Source organism: Mustelus asterias, chromosome 15 (assembly GCF_964213995.1).
Source record: "Mustelus asterias chromosome 15, sMusAst1.hap1.1, whole genome shotgun sequence".
Lineage (NCBI taxonomy): Eukaryota > Metazoa > Chordata > Chondrichthyes > Carcharhiniformes > Triakidae > Mustelus > Mustelus asterias.
The window spans coordinates 62068243-62088560 of NC_135815.1; the positions used below are offsets into that span (position 1 = coordinate 62068243).

Here is a 20318-nt window from a genome sequence, read left to right on the forward strand (position 1 = left end):
GTGTGGCCACCACAGGCCTTGATCTCACCTGAGAGGGTGACATTAGCGTGCTGAGTGGGCCACTGGACATGCACCGATCTGTCAGTAGGAAGATCCAGTACGAAGTTTAACAACACCAGGTTAAAGTCCAACAGGTTTATTTGGTAGCAAAAGCCACACAAGCTTTCGGAGCTCCAAGCCCCTTCTTCAGGTGAGTGGGAATTCTGTTCACAAACAGACCATATGCTCTGTTTGTGAACAGAATTCCCACTCACCTGAAGAAGGGGCTTGGAGCTCCGAAAGCTTGTGTGGCTTTTGCTACCAAATAAACCTGTTGGACTTTAACCTGGTGTTGTTAAACTTCTTACTGTGTTTACCCCAGTCCAACGCCGGCATCTCCACAGTAGGAAGATCAGCAGATGTCCACTGGCCCCCTCCCATTGCCGGCCTCCCAATGTCTTCCCTGGCACCACCCCCCCTCCCCGATTTCCCCCGTCGATCTCTAATGCAGAGTGCGCAACAGTCCCCCACCATCACCACCGATTAGCCTTGCCCCCCCTCAGGCCACACCCCCTTCTGGCATTGTCCAAGGGGCACCCCCTGCCCCTGACTTCCAGGGAGCCTCAATGGCCTCTGTCCCCAGCAGCGGGGTGATCACACCTGTCCTCTTTGGGAAACAGCTTTAATTCCTGCTGGTGGGAACCGCTCCTGGCGGTGGTGGGAGGCGGTGCAGGGTGGGGTATGGTGGGGAAACATTAGCGAACCCAGATGATACTGTCCTGGGCTCGCTAATGACATGGAAATTCAGATTTGAATATTGCAATCAGCCTCACACTGATTTCTGGTGCAATGGGGAAAGTCACGATCGGCTGGACACCAGTCGTGAATCCCGCTACGTTTCCTGGCCAGCCGCACTATTCGAGCAGTGGGCTGGGAAAATCGCACCCATGTTTCTAAAATGGGGGCATCTAAATCATACTTCTATAGTCATCTTTGTAACTTTCCAACAAATGTTTGGTAGGAATGTTCCAAGATTATGCAATATTTTAATACACTGCCAGAATTTTACATCAAGTCTTCACTTCCTTCAGTACGAAGGGTCAGTCTTTATCACAAAGTACTGGATAAACCTCCCATTTGCTTACAAACCCAGATGCAATGACATAAATTATGTGAAGAAAATGAGTTTTCTGAATGTATTTTAGTTTACACAATATTTGCTTTTCGTTTTGACTTACCAAGTTGAAATATTGCACAACAAGGAAAATTATACAAGTTTAAATGCACTAACATTTGAATTCTTTAAGTTCAGGATGTTGCATACGAACGTATGAATTTGGAGCAGGAGTAGGCCACTTGACTCTTCGAGTCTGCTCTGCCATTCCATGAGGTCACGGCTGATATGATTTTACCCTCAACTCCATGCCTCATGGAGTTACACAGAGGGCTGGATTTTCTTGTGTACTAAATGCCTGGAGATGTGCACAAAATGACCATAAAGACCTGGAGTTGAGGATTGAGTGTTCAGAAGCCTATGGGATTATAATGGTGGTGACAGTGGCAGTGTTGATGTGAAATTGGTTGAGGGACAGAAAGTAGTGCAGAATGGCTGATTTTTCAGATTGGAAGGAATTACGCAGTTGTGTACCATCAGGGTTGGCCTTAGAACCATTGCTGTTTCATATATGTTAAGGCCTGAACTTGGATATAGAGAGAATAATCTCAAAATTTGCAGATGACATGATACTCAAATGATGAGAAGGATATTAATAGCCTTTAGGAGGGATTTAAAAAAACTGGAGAGAAGGGCAGTTACATGGTAGATAAATTATGATCGATTAAATAAAGAGAGGCAGTGGAATTTTAAAGGTGGTGGTGCAATAGACTGGAGGGTGTGTGCACACAAATCATTGACGGTGGCACGACAAGTTGATAAGGCTGTTAAAAAAGCATTTGTGAGCCTTTGCTGTATCGATACAAAGAAAGCCCAAGCAAGGAAGTTATAGGAAACCTTTAGTTCAGCCTCCATTCTTGGCATCTTACAGGACTAAGAGACTTCAGTTGGGTGGAGAAACTCTAGAAACTGGGGTTGTTCTCCAAGTAGAGAAGGTTAAAAGGAAATTTGATGGTGTTCAAAATTATGCAGATTTTGATAGAGAAAATGAGAAACTACTGCGACTGGCAGAAGGATCAGAGAGGGTACTGAATTGTAGGGGGAAAAAAAGACAAGCGTTTAAATAGGCACTGTTGTAATGTCAGAAATATAATAGCCAATTTGTGCATAACGAAGTTCCACAAACAACAGTATGATAATCGCCAGATTATCTGTTTTATCATATTGGTTGAGGGATAAATATTGGACTCTGCAGCTCTGAAATAGGATTTTTTATGTCGTCTTAAAGGGAAGACTTAAAATCTTTATCTAAAAACCTATGAGTACAGCACTCATTAGTGTCTGTGAAGTAAAGCTTGAACTTCAGAGGCAAAGGTGCTGCCGCTGAGCTATGGCCACCACAACATCATGGTTTGCTGGTGTATGATGGAGTGCATAACTTTATGTATTGGTGTAGAGTCTGCACTCCCCTAGCAATTGCTTACTAGCATCAGGGCTTCATTGACATCTGATCCCCATTGTAGCAAATCATAGACCTGGAACTGTGACAGAATTTAGCAGTTCCTGGAGGCAACGGACTAACAGAAGTGAACAATTCATGTTCCAATGATTAATTTAATGTTAAAGTCAAGGCCACTGTGATGATGAGAACCTCTACTCAATTGGTAGGCTAAAGCATTAACATTGTGGAAATATTTTCACTGATTAAATTTTACATAAAAGCTTCCATTAGCATCTTCTGGTTTGCCTGCTACTATGTACACAAGATTAGCTGAAGTTTAATGTCACTGCAAAAATCTTCTGAATTTAAACTCGATATTAAGAAGTACTGCTTTGCCCGTTCAAATCTGAGACCTGATTTTATATTCAAGCCAGACAGAGAGAATTACAAGTCTTACCAGGCTGTAAAGGTGAACATTGCAATATAAAGTGTGATGACTTTTCCTAACTCAGCAATGTTTGAGTTATAAGGAGAGACTGGATAGACTGGGACTTTTTTCCCTGGAGGGTAGGAGACTTAGGGGTAGTCTTATAGAGATCTATAACATAATGAGGGGCATAGATCAGCTAGATAGTCAACATCTTTTCTTAAACATAGGGGAGTCTAAAACTAAAGGGCATAGATTTAAGGTGAGAGGGGAGAGATACAAAAGAACAAAGAACAATACAGCACAGGAACAGGCCCTTCGGCCCTCCAAGTCTGCGCCGCTCATGTGCCCACTAGACCATTCTTTTGTATCCCTCTATTCCCAGTCTGTTCATGTGGCTATCTAGATAAGTCTTAAACAATCCCAGCCTGTCCGCCTCAATCACCTTGCTTGGCAGTGCATTCCAGGCCCCCACCACCCTCTGTGTAAAATACGTCCCCCTGACATCTGTGCTGAACCTTGCCTCCCTCACCTTGAACCCGTGACCCCTTGTGTTCGTCACCTCCGACCTGGGAAAAAGCTTCCCACTGTTCACCCTATCTATGCCCTTCATAATTTTATACACCTCTATTAGATCGCCCCTCATCCTCTGTCTTTCCAGGGAGAACAACCCCAGTTTACCCAATCTCTCCTCATAGCTAAGACCCTCCATACCAGGCAACATCCTGGTAAACCTTCTCTGTACTCTCTCCAAAGCCTCCACGTCCTTCTGGTAGTGTGGCGACCAGAACTGGATACAGTATTCCAAATGTGGCCTAACCATCGTTCTATACAGCTGCAACATCATATGCCAACTTTTATATTCTATGCCCCGTGCAATAAAGGCAAGCATGCTATATGCGTTCTTCACCACCCTCTCCACCTGTGCTGCCACCTTTAAGGATCTGTGGACTTGTACACCCAGGTCCCTCTGTGTGTCTATACTCCTGATGGTTCTGCCATTTATTGTACAGCTCCCCCTTACATTAGATCTACCAAAATGCATCACTTCGCATTTATCTGGATTAAATTCCATCTGCCATTTCTCCGCCAATGTTCCAGCCTATCTATATCCTGCTGTATTCTCTGACAATGTTCATCACTATCCGCAACTCCAGCAATCTTTGTGTCGTCCGCAAACTTACTGATCACACCAGTTACATCTTCCTCCAAATCATTTATATATATATCACAAACAGCAGAGGTCCCAGTACAGAGCCCTGCGGAACACCACTAGTCACAGACCTCCAACCGGAAAAAGACCCCTCCACTGCTACCCTCTGTCTTCTATGGCTAAGCCATCTAGCTAGCTCCACCCATCTAGCTAGCTCACCTTTTATCCCGTGAGATTTAACCTTTTGCACCGGCCTGCCATGAGGGACCTTGTCAAACGCTTTACTAAAATCCATGTAGACGGCATCCACAGCCCTTCCCTCGTCAATCGTTTTTGTCACCTTCTCAAAAAACTCAACCAAATTTGTGAGGCATGACCTCCCTCGTACAAAACCATGCTATCTATCGCTAATGAGATTATTAAAAGGGGCCAGAGGGCAATTTTTTCACACAAGAGGGTGATGAGTGTCTGGAACAAGCTTCCAGAGGTAGTAATAGAGGCGGGTACAATTTTGTCTTTCAAAAAGCATTTAGACAGTTACATGGGTAAGATGGGTATAGAGGGATATGGGCCAAATGCGGGCAATTGGGATAGCTTAGTGGTTTTAAAAAAAAAGGGCGGCGTGGATAAGTTGGGCCGAAGGGCCTGTTTCCATGTTGTAAACCTCTGACTCTAATGCTGGTAATGGGAAAACCAACGACTTAGTGCTGCCCTTGATGGAGTGGGAATGGAGTCAGTCCAGATCTCATCTCATCTAGTGCCCAGCTCTGGGAAAATGTCACCTACTGAGTTTGTTCGTGCTGGAGGAAACTCAGGAATGAATGAAAATAAGAACTTTAGAGGGGAGATGACAGTTCAAGCACATATTTAGCCAACAGGGTCTTGTATTACACAGCATTTCTTCCATCATTTAACACATTATTATCTGAATTCTGTTAGATTCCACATGTCAAATGCTTAATCAGTGTCTTTTTTTCAGCACCTGAGGAAAAGGAGGTTGTGAAGAGTCATTATGTGAAAATAATGGATGCATATGGCTGTTTGGGTGTACTCCGTATAAAGAGTGGTAAGTGGATAGATGATCTTGCATAACCTTCACTTGTCTAATGAAACACAATTGGTCAAAACTAGAATCTTGCTAGATTTAGCAAGGACGTACCTGTTTTTATAAATTGTCAGGATCTATCTTCAAACCAAGTTCTGGATGGCACTTTTTGTGCTATGCTATTTAATTAGACCTACTTGTGTCAGTGGAATTCCCAAGCCTGGTTGTGAAGAAGACACTGCAACTAGGATGCTTTGGTGCAGAAGGTTTATTGCTTGCCACAGAGCTTACTTCCCCAATCTAACATTGGCTGAATCTTTATATGCAGATCTGAGTATAATTAGCTAATCAATGCCCAACACCTATTCACCTTGTTACCTTAAACTGCTAGGCATTTAACATCCATCAACAGAACCTATGAGATAATAAGTCTGCTCTTCCACAAAGCACTGAAAATTTCACTTTTTCAAATATGCATCCAATCCCATATATTTAATATTAATGTTGAATTTGCTTCCAATATTCCTTCAGGTAGTGCATTCCAGATTGAGATAATTCTATGTACAAACCAAATTTTTACCTCAATCTTATTGTTTTGCTAACTATCTTAAATTTATGTGTTCTGGCTACTGAACTCCCTGCTTTTAGAAGCAATTTCCTATGACTTACCTTATTGAGGCAGGTAGCGCAAGTGAGGAAATATCCTGTCTTAATTTGAAGAGCCCCATTAGACCCAATTTTCGCTCTCAGGAGGCAAGGGCAAGATCAGGTTGGGCATTCTGACTCGGCAAACAGACCACAGAGTGGGCAGGTACTGAGGCAGGTTGATAAGAAGTCCCATCTCTGGTATCTTGGACTTGTTTAAGACGCTGTTAGGCCTGGTGGCTCTTGCTCTCTCACACTTCCATCCATTCCTTTGCCACATACATAGCCACTCATACGGTATCCTTCATGGACAGACCTTAGGAGCCATGTTGAGATGAAACAACCTGACAATCTTCACACTCTGACATAGTTCTCACTCCTACACACCTAATAGTGAATAAAACTCCCATTCAAGAAACCTATTCAAACTTTTAAATCTCTTCATGTTGTTAAACTCTTATAAAAGTAAACTTCTTATTTCAACCCCACAGCAAAGACTGCTAATTCTTAAATAAGCTCATTAATAGATGTTCGGAGGGAGGATGTCCTGGCAGTTTTGAATAAACTGAAGGTCGATAAGTCCCCTGGGCCTGATGAAATGTATCCTAGGATTCTTTGGGAGGCAAGGGATGAGATTGCAGAGCCTTTGGTTTTGATCTTTGGATCCTCACTATCCACGGGGATAGTGCCAGAGGACTGGAGAATGGCAAATGTTGTTCCTCTGTTTAAGAAAGGGAATAGAAATGACCCGGGTAATTATAGACCGGTTAGTCTTACTTCGGTGGTTGGTAAATTGATGGAAAAAGTCCTTAGAGATGGGATTTACGACCACTTAGAAAGATGCGGATTAATCCGGGATAGTCAGCATGGATTCGTGAAGGGCAAGTCGTGCCTCACAAATTTGATAGAATTTTTTGAGGAGGTAACTAAGTGTGTTGATGAAGGTAGGGCAGTTGATGTCATATACATGGATTTTAGTAAGGCGTTTGATAAGGTCCCCCATGGTCGGCTTATGATGAAAGTGAGGAGGTGTGGGATAGAGGGAAAGTTGGCCGATTGGATAGGTAACTGGCTGTCTGATCGAAGACAGAGGGTGGTGGTCGATGGAAAATTTTCGGACTGGAGGCAGGTTGCTAGCCGAGTGCCACAGGGATCAGTGCTTGGTCCTCTGCTCTTTGTGATTTTTATTAATGACTTAGAGGAGGGGGCTGAAGGGTGGATCAGTAAATTTGCTGATGACACCAAGATTGGTGGAGTAGTGGATGAGGTGGAGGGCTGTTGTAGGCTGCAAAGAGACATAGATAGGATGCAAAGCTGGGCTGAAAAATGGCAAATGGAGTTTAACCCTGATAAATGTGAGGTAATTCATTTTGGTAGGACAAATTTAAATGTGGATTACAGGGTCAAAGGTAGGGTTCTGAAGACTGTGGAGGAACAGAGAGATCTTGGGGTCCATATCCACAGATCTCTAAAGGTTGCCACTCAAGTGGATAGAGCTGTGAAGAAGGCCTATAGTGTGTTAGCTTTTATTAACAGGGGGATGGTGTTTAAGAGCCGTGGGGTTATGCTGCAACTGTACAGGACCTTGGTGAGACCACATTTGGAATATTGTGAGCAGTTCTGGTCACCTCACTATAAGAAGGATGTGGAAGCGCTGGAAAGAGTGCAAAGGAGATTTACCAGGATGCTGCCTGGTTTGGAGGGTAGGTCTTATGAGGAAAGGTTGAGGGAGCTAGGGCTGTTCTCTCTGGAGCGGAGGAGGCTGAGGGGAGACTTAATAGAGGTTTATAAAATGATGAAGGGGATAGATAGAGTGAACGTTCAAAGACTATTTCCTCGGGTGGATGGAGCTATTACAAGGGGGCATAACTATAGGGTTCGTGGTGGGAGATATAGGAAGGATATCAGAGGTAGGTTCTTTACGCAGAGAGTGGTTGGGGTGTGGAATGGACTGCCTGCAGTGATAGTGGAGTCAGACACTTTAGGAACATTTAAGCGGTTATTGGATAGGCACATGGAGCACACCAGGATGATAGGGAGTGGGATAGTTGATCTTGGTTTCAGATAAAGCTCGGCACAACATCGTGGGCCGAAGGGCCTGTTCTGTGCTGTACTGTTCTATGTTCTATGTAAACTGTCAATCAAACCATGAATTCAGAATCCCTTACTGAAATAATTTTAGCTTCTAAAACTCACCCTTAAAACTGGTACAGTACAGCACAATCAATTCACCATATAAAAATAAAGAAAACCAACACTTGGTTGACCTAACCCAACACTTCCACATCAAAGACAAGTAAACAAGTAACAGGATAGAATGAAAAAAGACAAATGCTGTAAAGAAATGGGAAAAAGGCGCGCACCCTCACGCACACTATTTTGGGACAGTGCTGCATACTGTACGGAAAGCCTTGTCGGAGTAAATCTGACATTATGGAACCTGTATATTTAAGATATGGGCCCCATACTTTTTGAAATGAGTCTGATTTAGATCAAAGTATTCAAGTTAGAAATTCCATTGGAATACACTCCATAATACATTTGTGCTAATTCTGTACAGACGGTGCCTTATCGTCAATCCAAGAGCATAAATATTTTTCCAAGCTGCCCATATTAGAATATTATACAACCTTTTCTCATTGACCTCAATTATCCATTTGTCTGGAAGCCCCAGAATCAAAATCCATCTCCAGGATCATATTAAATATTTATTCCAACTCTTTAAGTATGCCCAATCAATTACAAGACCAGACACAGACTTTACCATCATGTCCCACCGGCCAATGGGTGGGGCAAGCCAGTAAGATCACGAGAGAGTTGAGAAATCAGGTTCACGCCCAATTTCTTGCGATCCTACTGGCATCGGATATCCGGCGAGATCAGCCTCGCGCCCACTTCCGGCGCAAGGCTGAAAAAATATTTAAGTTAAATTTCAATATAATTTACATGGAATTAGCGAACCAGAATCAATGGGAACCAGACATGGTGAGGCTTCACCGGTAGAACCAGAGTTTATTGTGCCACCTCCCTCTTCCCCCAGGAGTGGGAGGGGGTGCTGGACGAGGGGAGATTGCCCATGCACAGTACCAGCCTGACACCCTGACAGTGCCAAGGAGGCAGGGCCTACTTGGGAGGGGTGGGGCTAGACCGGGGCGGACTGATTGGTGATACTGGAGGGACCGTTGCACACTCTGCATTGCAATCGGTGGGAGATGGAAGGGGATGCTTGGGGGTGGTGTCGGGTTGTTGATTGGGCATAGGGCGGGGGCCTGCTGTCACTCAGCCTTGCGATTGGCAGGGGGAGGGAGGAGGGAATTTGTTCAGGCGTGCGGAGGGTTATTGCAGGGTGGAGGGGTCGCGATAGGTCAAGGGCCCCCGCGGTTGCTAGGTGTGGCCTGCTTCAGGCCATGGAGGCAAGCTGAGAGCAGCAGAGGCTGAGTGGTGGCTCTAGGTGGTTCTGCTAGAGACCTACGCATGCGCAATGGTGCACTCTGCTGCTCTCAGCCAGCGTTCTGGTGATTTAGGCCATGCTCCCTCTCCCTACAGATGAGAAACGACTTTTGAGTGTTTTCTTTTGCTCAAAGTGGATAAGATAGCAGATTTGGACTCGCCCAAAAAACAGTTCACAAACTCTCCTGTTTTCACACTTGTCTTGGACTTAGAATTTCTTTTGTAGATTGCCCCCAGTGAGTATAGTCCCTTATTGCTAATTTACACTTTTGACAGAGTTGTATATGTCGGGCTTCATCTTGTGTCTTAAGCTTGTTGTGATTTGCAGACGATGTAGAATTCTTTAGTTGAGTCTCCTTCATTCTGTTACAGATTGAGACTTTATTTGCATTTTGTTAGATGCCGCCTCAGATCTCTTCCATCAGAATTCACCGTGAGGTCCTTTTCCCAAATCCACAGACCCTCTTATGTATTCATAGAATCATAGTATCCCAGCATTCCTACAGTGCAGAAGGAGGTTATTTGGCCCATCGAGCCTACAATCCTACCCAGGCCCTATCCCTGTAACCCCACGTATTTACCCTGTTAGTCCCTCTGATATTAAGAGACAATTTAACATGGCCAATCAACCTAACACGCACATCTTTGAACTGTGGGAGGAAACTGGAGCACCCGGAGGAAACCCACGCAGACACAGGGAGAACATGCAAACTTCACACAGGCAGTCACCCAAGGCCAGAATTGAACCCGGGTCCCTGGCGCTGTGAGGCAGCAGTGCTAAGCACTATGCACCGTGCCATCTAAAGTTGCATTGATTTTAGAGCATAACATGTTATAGAACATAATAATTAATTACTTTGGCTCTGTGGACAATAAGATTCTTTTTCCACCAAGGAAACCCTGGCATTAAGATGCAGGAATGTTTCATTAAGAATAATGTGTCTCGAGGTTGTAAGCATCTAAAAACAAAATGCCTTGGGGTATCACATTTGACACAGTTGCTCAAAGGATAACGAGGAAATCCCCTCTAGACAGGTGCCCCAGTCTTGAGTCCCCTATCCCTCCAAATGTCAGAACCATGGTCCATGGAGGAATATCTGGGTTACCCTGTATGGGGGAAGAGAGCAGAACTCAGTATAGATCTTGCCTCCAAATCATGGACTATCTTCCACGATCTGAGTATTAATGATTATTGGATTCTCTCATTTGTCTGAGAAACAGCAGAGTTTTTAAAGAGTATTCAGACTGACCAGCTTCAATATTCAGCCAAATGGAAGTGGATCATCCTCTTATCAATTCTTGTATAAATCTGAGATTAGAGGCTAGCCAATACAACTTTATATTCAACATACCAAGGGCCCTTTTGAACTTGGAAGTTGTAATTTGGCCAATTTTAAGCACAGACTCATTTTGTTCCACATGATGGAGCTAAAACCTCCATTAATTTCTTTCAGGACCTTAGCAGAAAGTGAAATTGGTGGTGCCTGTGGAGGGTATAGCAACCGAGAAAATGCATTCATCTTAATCAGTGCTCTCCTGCCCAGCCATGATATAGGTAGAGAGGGTCAGTGATGTAAATCCCACTTTATAGATAGTGTGTACGGCAGAACAGTGGTTAGCACTACTGCCTCACAGCACCAGGGACCCAGGTTCAATTCCAGCCTTGGATGACTGTGTGGAGTTTGTACATTCTCCCCGTGTCTGCGTTTCCTCCGGGTGCTCTGGTTTCCTCCCACACTCCAAAGATGTGTGGGTTAGGTTGATTGGCCATGCTAAATTAACCCTTGGTGTCAGGGCGACTAGCAGGGTAAAATATGTGGGTTTACGGGGATAGGACCTGGGTGGGAGTTTTGTCAGTGCAGGCTCAATGGGCTGAATGGCCTCCTCCTGCACTGGAATTCTATGAGGAAGGGGGTGAAGTTTGTCTTATGCAATTGATGAACTGAGAGGCTAATAGAAATACCTAAATAAGTAAACCTTGAAGGGGACTATCTGAAGGGGAAGGGAGCAAAGGGAAGCGGTCCCATCCTGAACCTTCCTAATGGAATGGCCTCAGACTTAGCAACATTTATTTTATAACCCGAGAAGGAACTGAACCACCCACGATGTCAATAATAGCAGGGCAGAGACTTTAGCTTCGACACGCCATCAGCATATAGCATAATTTATGCTGCTTTCCACCACTAACTAATCCAAATACCAAAGGGTTCTGTCTAATTGCCTCAGCTAAGTGCTCGATGGCTATGGCAAACAGCAATAGGGATAGTGGACAACCCTGCCTGGTCTCTGCTGAAGGCTAAAATGGTTAGGTCTATAATTGTTAGTGAGAACTGCTGCAAGTGGATTTTATAAAACATTTATATCTACTTAAACTAACCCCCCTCATCCACTCACCCACCCCCATCCCAAAATTTAGTAGCTTATAGAATAAATATTTCCATTCCACCATCCAGTCAAATGTTTTCTCTGCATTTAATGAAATCGTCAAGCTATCTATTGCTTGTTTTTGAGAAAGCTGAATGATGTTGAATAACCTCCTGACATTCATAGAATCATTGAATTATAGAATCCCTACAGTGCAGAAGGAAGCCATTCGGCCCATTGAGTCTACACCAACAACAATCCCATCCAGGCCCTATCCCCGTAACCCCACATATTTACCCGCTAATCCCTCTAACCTACATATCCCAGGTCACTAAGGGGCAATTTAGCATGGCCAATCAACCTAACCCGCACATCTTTGGACTGTGGGAGGAAACCAGAGCACCCGGAGGAAACCCACACAGTCACGGGGAGAATATGCAAACTCCACACACAGTGACCGAGGCTGGAATTGAACCTGGAGGTCCCTGGAGCTGTGAGGCAGCAGTGCTAACCACTGTGCTACCGTGCTGCCCTACCACTGTGCCTCCGTGCTGCCCTACCACTGTGCCACCGTGCCGCCCTACCGCTGTGCCGCCCTACATAGAACATAGAACATTACAGCGCAGTACAGGCCCTTCGGCCCTCGATGTTGCGCCGACCAGTGGTACCAATCTAAAGCCCCTCTAATCTACACTATTCCAATATCATCCATATGTTTATCCAAGAACCACTTGAACGCTCTCAACGTTGACGAGTCCACCACTGCTGCAGGCAGGGCATTCCACGCCCTTACTACTCTCTGAGTAAAGAACCTACCTCTAACATCTGTCCTATATCTCTCGTCCCTCAATTTACAGCTATGTCCCCTCGTGCTAGCCAACACCATCTGGGGAAAAAGGCTCTCACTATCCACCCTCTCTAATCCTCTGATCATCTTGTATGCCTCTATTAAGTCACCTCTTAACCTTCTTCTCTCTAACGAAAACAACCTCAAGCCCCTCAGCCTTTCCTCATACGATTTTCCCACCATACCAGGCAACATCCTGGTAAATCTCCTCTGCACCCTTTCCAACTTCCACATATTTCCTATAATACGGCGACCAGAACTGTACGCAATACTCCAAATGCGGCCGCACCAGAGTTTTGTACAGTTGCAGCATGACCTCCTGGCTCCGAAACTCAATCCCTCTACCAAGAAAAGCTAACACACCGTACGCCTTCTTAACAACCCTATCAACCTGGGCGCCAACTTTCAGGGATCTATGCACATGGACACCCAGATCCCTCTGTTCATCCACACTACCAAGTATCTTACCATTAGCCCAGTACTCTGTATTCCTGTTACTCCTTCCAAAGTGAATCACCTCACACTTTTCCGCATGAAACTCCATTTGCCACCTCTCAGCCCAGCTCTGCAGCTTATCTATGTCCCTCTGTAACCTGCCACTTCCCTCCACACTGTCTACAACTCCACCGACTTTAGTGTCATCCGCAAATTTACTAATCCATCCTTCCACACCCTCATCCAAGTCATTAATAAAAATGACAAACAGCAGTGGCCCCAAAACAGATCCTTGCGGTACACCACTAGTAACTGAACTCCAGGATGAATATTTCCCATCAACCACCACCCTTTTTTTTTCTTACAGCTACCCAATTCCTGATCCAAACCACTAAATCACCCTCAATCCCATGTGTCCGTATTTTCTGCAAAAGCTTACCATGGGGAACCTTATCAAACGCTTTGCTGAAATCCATATACACCACATCAACTGCTTTACCCTCATCCACCTCTTTGGTCACCTTCTCAAAGAACTCAATAAGGCTTGTGAGGCACGACCTACCCTTCACAAAACCGTGCTGACTATCCCTAATCAAATTATTCCTTTCTAGGTGATTATAAATCCTATCTCTTATAATCCTTTCCAATACTTTGCCCACATCAGAAGTAAGGCTCACCGGTCTATAATTACCAGGGTTGTCCCTACTCCCCTTCTTGAACAAGGGGACAACATTTGCTATCCTCCAGTCTTCTGGCACTGTTCCTGTAGACAATGACGACACAAAGATCAAAGCCAAAGGCTCTGCAATCTCCTCTCTAGCCTCCCAGAGAATCCTAGGATAAATCCCATCCGGCCCAGGGGACTTATCTATTTTTACCCTTTCCAGAATTGCTAACACCTCCTCCTTATGAACATCAATCCCATCCAGTCCAACAGCCTGCATCTCAGTACCGCTGTGCCGCCGTGCCGCCCAACCACTGTGCCGCCCTACCGCCGTGCTGCCGTGCCGCCCTACCGCCGTGCTGCTGTGCCGCCCTACCGCTGTGCCGCCCTACCGCTGTGCCGCCCTACCACTGTACCGCTGTGCCGCCCTGCCGCCATGCTACCCTGCCGCTGTGCCGCCCTACCGCCGTGCCGCCGTGCCACCGCACCGCCGTGCTGCCACGCTGCCCTACCGCCGCGCCACTCTACCGCTGTGCCGCCGCGCTGCCGTGCCACCCTACCACTGTACCACCATGTTACCTGAATTTCAGCCTTTTATAAACTCAGTCTGATCACCCTGAATAATCAAGGGAAGGATTTTTTGAGATGCAGTGCCAGTATTTTAGATAGTCATTTCAAATCTACATTTCGAAGTAAGACTGCTCTATAGAATGCCTACTCCTCTGGACTCTTGCCTGTCTTCAAAATCAGAGATATTTGCTTCTCTAAGCAATCGAGTCAACTGTCCTGCTTCAACTGAATGGTTATGCATTCTAATCAGAGATTCTATTAGCGTGTCTTTGAATTCCTTATAAAATTCACTTCCAAAACCATCACGTATTAAAGTCTTACCAGACTGAAGATCTCTCAAAGCAGATAACACTCTTAGAAATTGGAGCATTTAAGGTTGACCTTTGGTCTTCAGAAATTGTTGGTTGTTCAAAAGAAGAGAAAAATAGTTTCACATGCATGAATGCATCTCTAGACTGATCAGTTTTGTATCAACCAACATAAAAGCTTTTAAATGCCTTATTAATATCTTAAGCATCCAATGCCCTTTGAATCCAGTAGAATGGAGACAGTCTGAGAGGAGAACTAAATATCTACTTGGTTTGAGTCAGCAAGGAGTCCAGCGCTGTTCAAATTGCACTAATTTCTTTCAGTAAGATTCTCACCATACTCGCTCTCTGTTTTGGCCAATTTTACTTTTAGCTGGTGCTATCACTCCAGCAGCTTACGCTTTCTGTTGGCCATTAACAAAATGACCAGAGCTCTTGCAAAAACCTTGCAATTCTCCCAAAAGATCAAGGGGCTGACTTCAGAAAGAGGCTCGATTGAATAAAAAAGGTCAAATTTGAAATAGGAAATAAAGTTATGATCTTCATGCAGAGAGGCGTTAAATCTCCATATTCTAGAATATATTCCCTTGAGTGTAAGTTCCAGCAAGACAGGAGTATGATCAGAGATCACAATACTAACTATACAGCAGGAAACCAGTGAATGTGATATTGTTTTTGGCATGAAAAAATAATCAATTCTAGTATTACATTGGTGGGAGCAGTGAAAAAGGTGAACTCTTTATCCTTGGGATGTAATGTTTTCCAAACATTTAAGTGTACAGTTCTGGTCACCCTATTATAGAAAGAATATTATTAAATTAGAAAGAGTGCAGAAAAGATTTACTAGGATGCTACCGGGACTTTGATGGTTTGAGTTATTGGAAGTGGCTGGATAGACTGGGACTTTTTTCCCTGGAGCGTAGAAGACTTAGGGTGATCTTATAGAGGTCTATACAATAATGAGCGGCATAGATCAGCTAGATATTCAACATCTTTTTCCAAAGGTAGGGGAGTCTAAAACTAGAGAGCATAGGTTTAAAATGAGATGGGAGAGATACAGAAGGATTCAGAGGGACAATTTTTTCACAGAGGGTGGTGAGTGTCTGGAACAAGCTGCCAGAGGTAGTAGTAGAGGCGGGTACAATTTTGGCTTTTAAAAAGCATTTAGACAGTTACATGGGTAAGATGAGTGTAGAGGGATATGGGCCAAACGCAGTTAATTGGGACTAGCTTAGTGGTTTAAAAAAAAGGGCGGCGTGGACAAGTTGGACTGAAGGCCTGTTTCCATGTTGTAAACCTCTGACTCTTAAGTATCCCTATCCCAATTCGTCGCATACAATACTAATGCCTTCACCTGTTGAGTGGATGGACTCCGAGTTATGGGAAGCTTGTCTATCAAAGGATTTGATTCCTATAAAAGAGTTTGTTGATGCTAATTCAACAAAATCCATAAAGACTTCATAGAAATCATAGAAAACCTACAGCGCAGAAAGAGGCCATTCAGCCCATCGAGTCTGCGCCGACCACAATCCCACCCAGGCCCTACCCCCATATGCCTACATATTTACCCACTAATCCCTCTAACCTACGGATCTCAGAACACTAAGGGCAATTTTAGCATGGCCAATCAACCTAACCCGCACATCTTTGGACTGCGGGAGGAAACCGGAGCACCCGGAGGAAACCCACGCAGACACGAGGAGAATGTGCAAACTCCACACAGACAGTGACCCGAGCCGGGAATCGAACCCGGGACCCTGGAGCTGTGAAGCAGCAGTGCTAACCACTGTGCCGCCCACAATCAGGACTTAATCGGGAGAATAATTTGGAAGGCCATACACTTTCATTATTGAAATACCTTCCCCTTTAACGATCGCATACCTTTCCCTTTTTCCCTTCACATGGTTCTCGATTCTAAATGACATGATTTATTAATCAAAGTTGCAACATCTTGACTACTCATCAAAAATGAGGCAGAAATCACTTTTCTGACCCAGTCCCACTTCAATTTCAAATGTTCCTTGTCATCTAGGTGACAAGGTATGTCAACTTTCTCCTTTCTGAGATAAGACAAAATAATTTTTCTTTTAATAGGATGATGTATTCCCGCACATTCCATGAGCAGAGTTTCAGTGTAACTGTTGCCATAACATATTCGGTAAAAAAAGAATGTGGGATATCGACACACACAAGTTGGCCTTTTACCCGATACTGATCCTCCCGTTTGGCTTGGGCTTGTGCCAAACCCACCTCCCATATCCCCAGCTGCACAAGAAGTGCCAGTGACCAGCCATTTTCTAGTAAATTGGATTTGCCTGTGTCAACTAATGATTTTTTAATGACAGTCAACTGCAATCTGTTACTAATGACATTCAGCCAAGGAATCTAAATTGTTGCCTTCCACGGAGTTCATAAAAGCCATGGCTTTAGCTGGGGTATTGAATGTTTTTGTAGAGATGTTGACGGTCACCCTCGGGCACGATACGGTATTGTGCTCCAATGGTCTTCGGTTGTCTTCAAACTTCATTGAAACACTTGCGCCTTTGTTGTATCTCCGCTGAAGGAAAAAGACCTTTGCTCCATCATAGACCAAGGCCCCACTATGTCTAGCTGCCTCCATCACTTATTGATGATCTTTGAGTTATGAAAGCGCATGATTATGGGCTGGGATCATTGGTTGTCCCTAAACGTCGAAGCAAGTAAACAGTGTGCCCTTTCTAAGTTCATGCATCTGGCTTTCATTTCTATGTTGAGAAAACATGGTAGTCAGTTCTCAAAAAAATTAACTGGGAGCTTGCCTTCAGATCCTTCTGGCAAACTGATAACCCGAACATTTTTCCTAATCTTCCTAATCATGAGGGTAATCTTGGCTATAAGCTCTCATCATGGTTGTGGGTGGCACGGCAGCACAGTGCTTAGCACTGCTGCTTCACAGCTCCAGGGACTGAGGTTCGATTCCTGGCTTGGGTCACTGTCTGTGTGGGGTTTGCACATTCTCCTCGTGTCTGCGTGGGTTTCTTCCGGGTGCTCCGGTTTCCTCCCACAGTCCAAAGATGCGCGGGTTAGGTTGATTGGCCATGCTAAAAATTGCCCCCTAGTGTCCTGAGATGCGTAGGTTAGGGGGATTAGTGGGTAAATATGTAGGGATATGGGGGTAGGGCCTGGGTGGGATTGTGGTCGGCGCAGACTCGATGGGCCAAATGGCCTCTTTCTGCACTGTAGGGTTTCTATGCTTCTATGGTTTGCAAAGTCTGGTGCCACCTCTCCAGTGCTCCCTGGGACTCTAGGTGATCATAGAAATCATAGAAACCCTACAGTGCAGAAGGAGGCCATTCGGCCCATCGAATCTGCACCGACCACAATCCCACCCAGGCCCTACCCCCACATATTTTACCCGCTAATCCCTCTAACCTACGCATCCCAGGACTCTAAGGGGCAATTTTTTAAACCTGGCCAATCAACCTAACCCGCACATCTTTGGACTGTGGGAGGAAACCGGAGCACCCGGAGGAAACCCACGCAGACACGAGGAGAATGTGCAAACTCCACACAGGCAGTGACCCGAGCCGGGAATCGAACCCGGGACCCTGGAGCTGTGAAGCAGCAGTGCTAACCACTGTGCTACCGTGCCGCCCAATAGGCTGATGATTTGTACTGTTTGATCTCCAGGCCATTCATGACTTCTTTCAATAGTCCTGACATAAAATTTGACCCTTGGTCTGATTGTATCTCCTTTGGTAAGCCATATCTAGTAGAGAATTTGGTTAACTCCTCTACTACTATCCTAGCTGTAAAAGTTCTTAAGGGTATGGCTACAGGGAATTGGGCGGCACGGTAGCACAGTGGTTAGCACTGCTGCTTCACAGCTCCAGGGTCCTGGGTTCGATTCCCGGCTCGGGTCACTGTCTGTGTGGAGTTTGCACATTCTCCTCGTGTCTGCGTGGGTTTCCTCCGGGTGCTCCGGTTTCCTCCCACAGTCCAAAGATGTGCGGGTTAGGTTGATTGGCCATGCTAAAATTGCCCCTTAGTGTCCTGGGATGCGTAGATTAGAGGGGTTAGTGGGTAAAATATGTAGGGATATGGGGGTAGGGCCTGGGTGGGATTGTGGTCGGTGCAGACTCGATGGGCCGAATGGCCTCTTTCTGTACTGTAGGGTTTCTATGTTTCTATGTTTATGTTTGGGTGATAAATTCATGATAGTGAGCAAATATTGATTCCTATTGTGTTCTCGGCAATAGCTCTACACAGTTGATTGGAACCCTGGTTAAAAAAAGGCTCTTCAAACACTGGAATAGGGATCTAAGGTGCTGGCTTTAGTACAGCTAGTCTTTTCCCTATTACCTGACCTAGATGACGGGTTCGACAGCAGGTGACGACATCCTTGTGTAGTCTGGGCCAATAAAACTGTCTTTGGATTTTTGTCTTGGGTTTTCTTTATTCCCAGGTGTCCCCCTAATGGAATCTCGTGAGCTATCCTCAGAATCTCTTTCCTTTACTCGGAAGGTAATACAATTTGACGTACTTCTGCCCATTTGTCCTCTGCACTAACATGTGATGGTCACTATTTTCTCATTAATATGTTCTCATGTACATAGTAACATTGGGGAATGCATTGAGTTTCTAATGCTGATTAAGCTGTCTGATAGAGTTGTTTTAATTTTGAGTCACTCTGCTGGATTCAATCAACCTCTGACCTGAACACATTGGCCTTGTTCTCTGTATCTGTCTCATTCTCATTTAGCTTGCTAAATATGGTATCAGATAACCTGATCTCTTTGGCCTCACCCTGATCTCGCAACTCCTCCCTCTTTGGTCTTAATTTATAAGCCTGTGATCGATCACATCACTACGCAATCTGGAAATACTCCAGGATGGTCAGTTTGTAATTTCTCTTTGGCTGGGTGCTCTATTGGCTGTTCGACTACATTAGGCATCACTACCACCTATGATCTTGATATATATTCCCTGGAATTAATTGAATGCCTGCAATGGGCAAGGTTTCTGTCATGCCTACAACTACTACTCCCGTCTTCAAGCAACTCTTTAATTTTACTTTCATAGAACATTACAGCGCAGTACAGGCCCTTCGGCCCTCGTTGTTGCGCCGACCAGTGGTACCAATCTAAAGCCCCTCTAATCTACACTATTCCAATATCATCCATATGTTTATCCAATAACCACTTGAACGCTCTCAACGTTGACGAGTCCACCACTGCTGCAGGCAGGGCATTCCACGCCCTTACTACTCTCTGAGTAAAGAACCTACCTCTAACATCTGTCCTATATCTCTCACCCCTCAATTTAAAGCTATGTCCCCTCGTGCTAGCCATCACCATCCGAGGAAAAAGGCTCTCACTATCCACCCTATCTAATCCTCTGATCATCTTGTATGCCTCTATTAAGTCACCTCTTAACCTTCTTCTCTCTAACGAAAACAACCTCAAGCCCCTCAGCCTTTCCTCATACGATTTTCCCACCATACCAGGCAACATCCTGGTAAATCTCCTCTGCACCCTTTCCAACACTTCCACATCTTTCCTATAATACGGCGACCAGAACTGTACGCAATACTCCAAATGCGGCCGCACCAGAGTTTTGTACAGTTGCAGCATGACCTCCTGGCTCTGAAACTCAATCCCTCTACCAATAAAAGCTAACACACTGTACGCCTTCTTAACAACCCTATCAACCTGGGTGCCAACTTTCAGGGATCTATGCACATGGACACCCAGATCCCTCTGTTCATCCACACTACCAAGTATCTTACCATTAGCCCAGTACTCTGTATTCCTGTTACTCCTTCCAAAGTGAATCACCTCACACTTTTCCGCATTAAACTCCAGCATTCCTTTCACCAAAGGAATGCTGCTGAACAG

At 44.9% G+C, this 20318-nt stretch overlaps 1 protein-coding gene across 1 annotated transcript in view; it reads left to right on the forward strand.

The window, feature by feature from the left end:
• The window catches only part of LOC144504829 (synaptojanin-2-like), a 249212-nt gene that overhangs the window by 32286 nt on the left and 196608 nt on the right, over positions 1-20318 (forward strand). The window contains exon 2 of the mRNA XM_078230581.1: positions 5094-5180. Coding sequence (XP_078086707.1) covers positions 5094-5180 — 87 coding nt within the window. The remainder of the gene's footprint in view (positions 1-5093; positions 5181-20318) is intronic.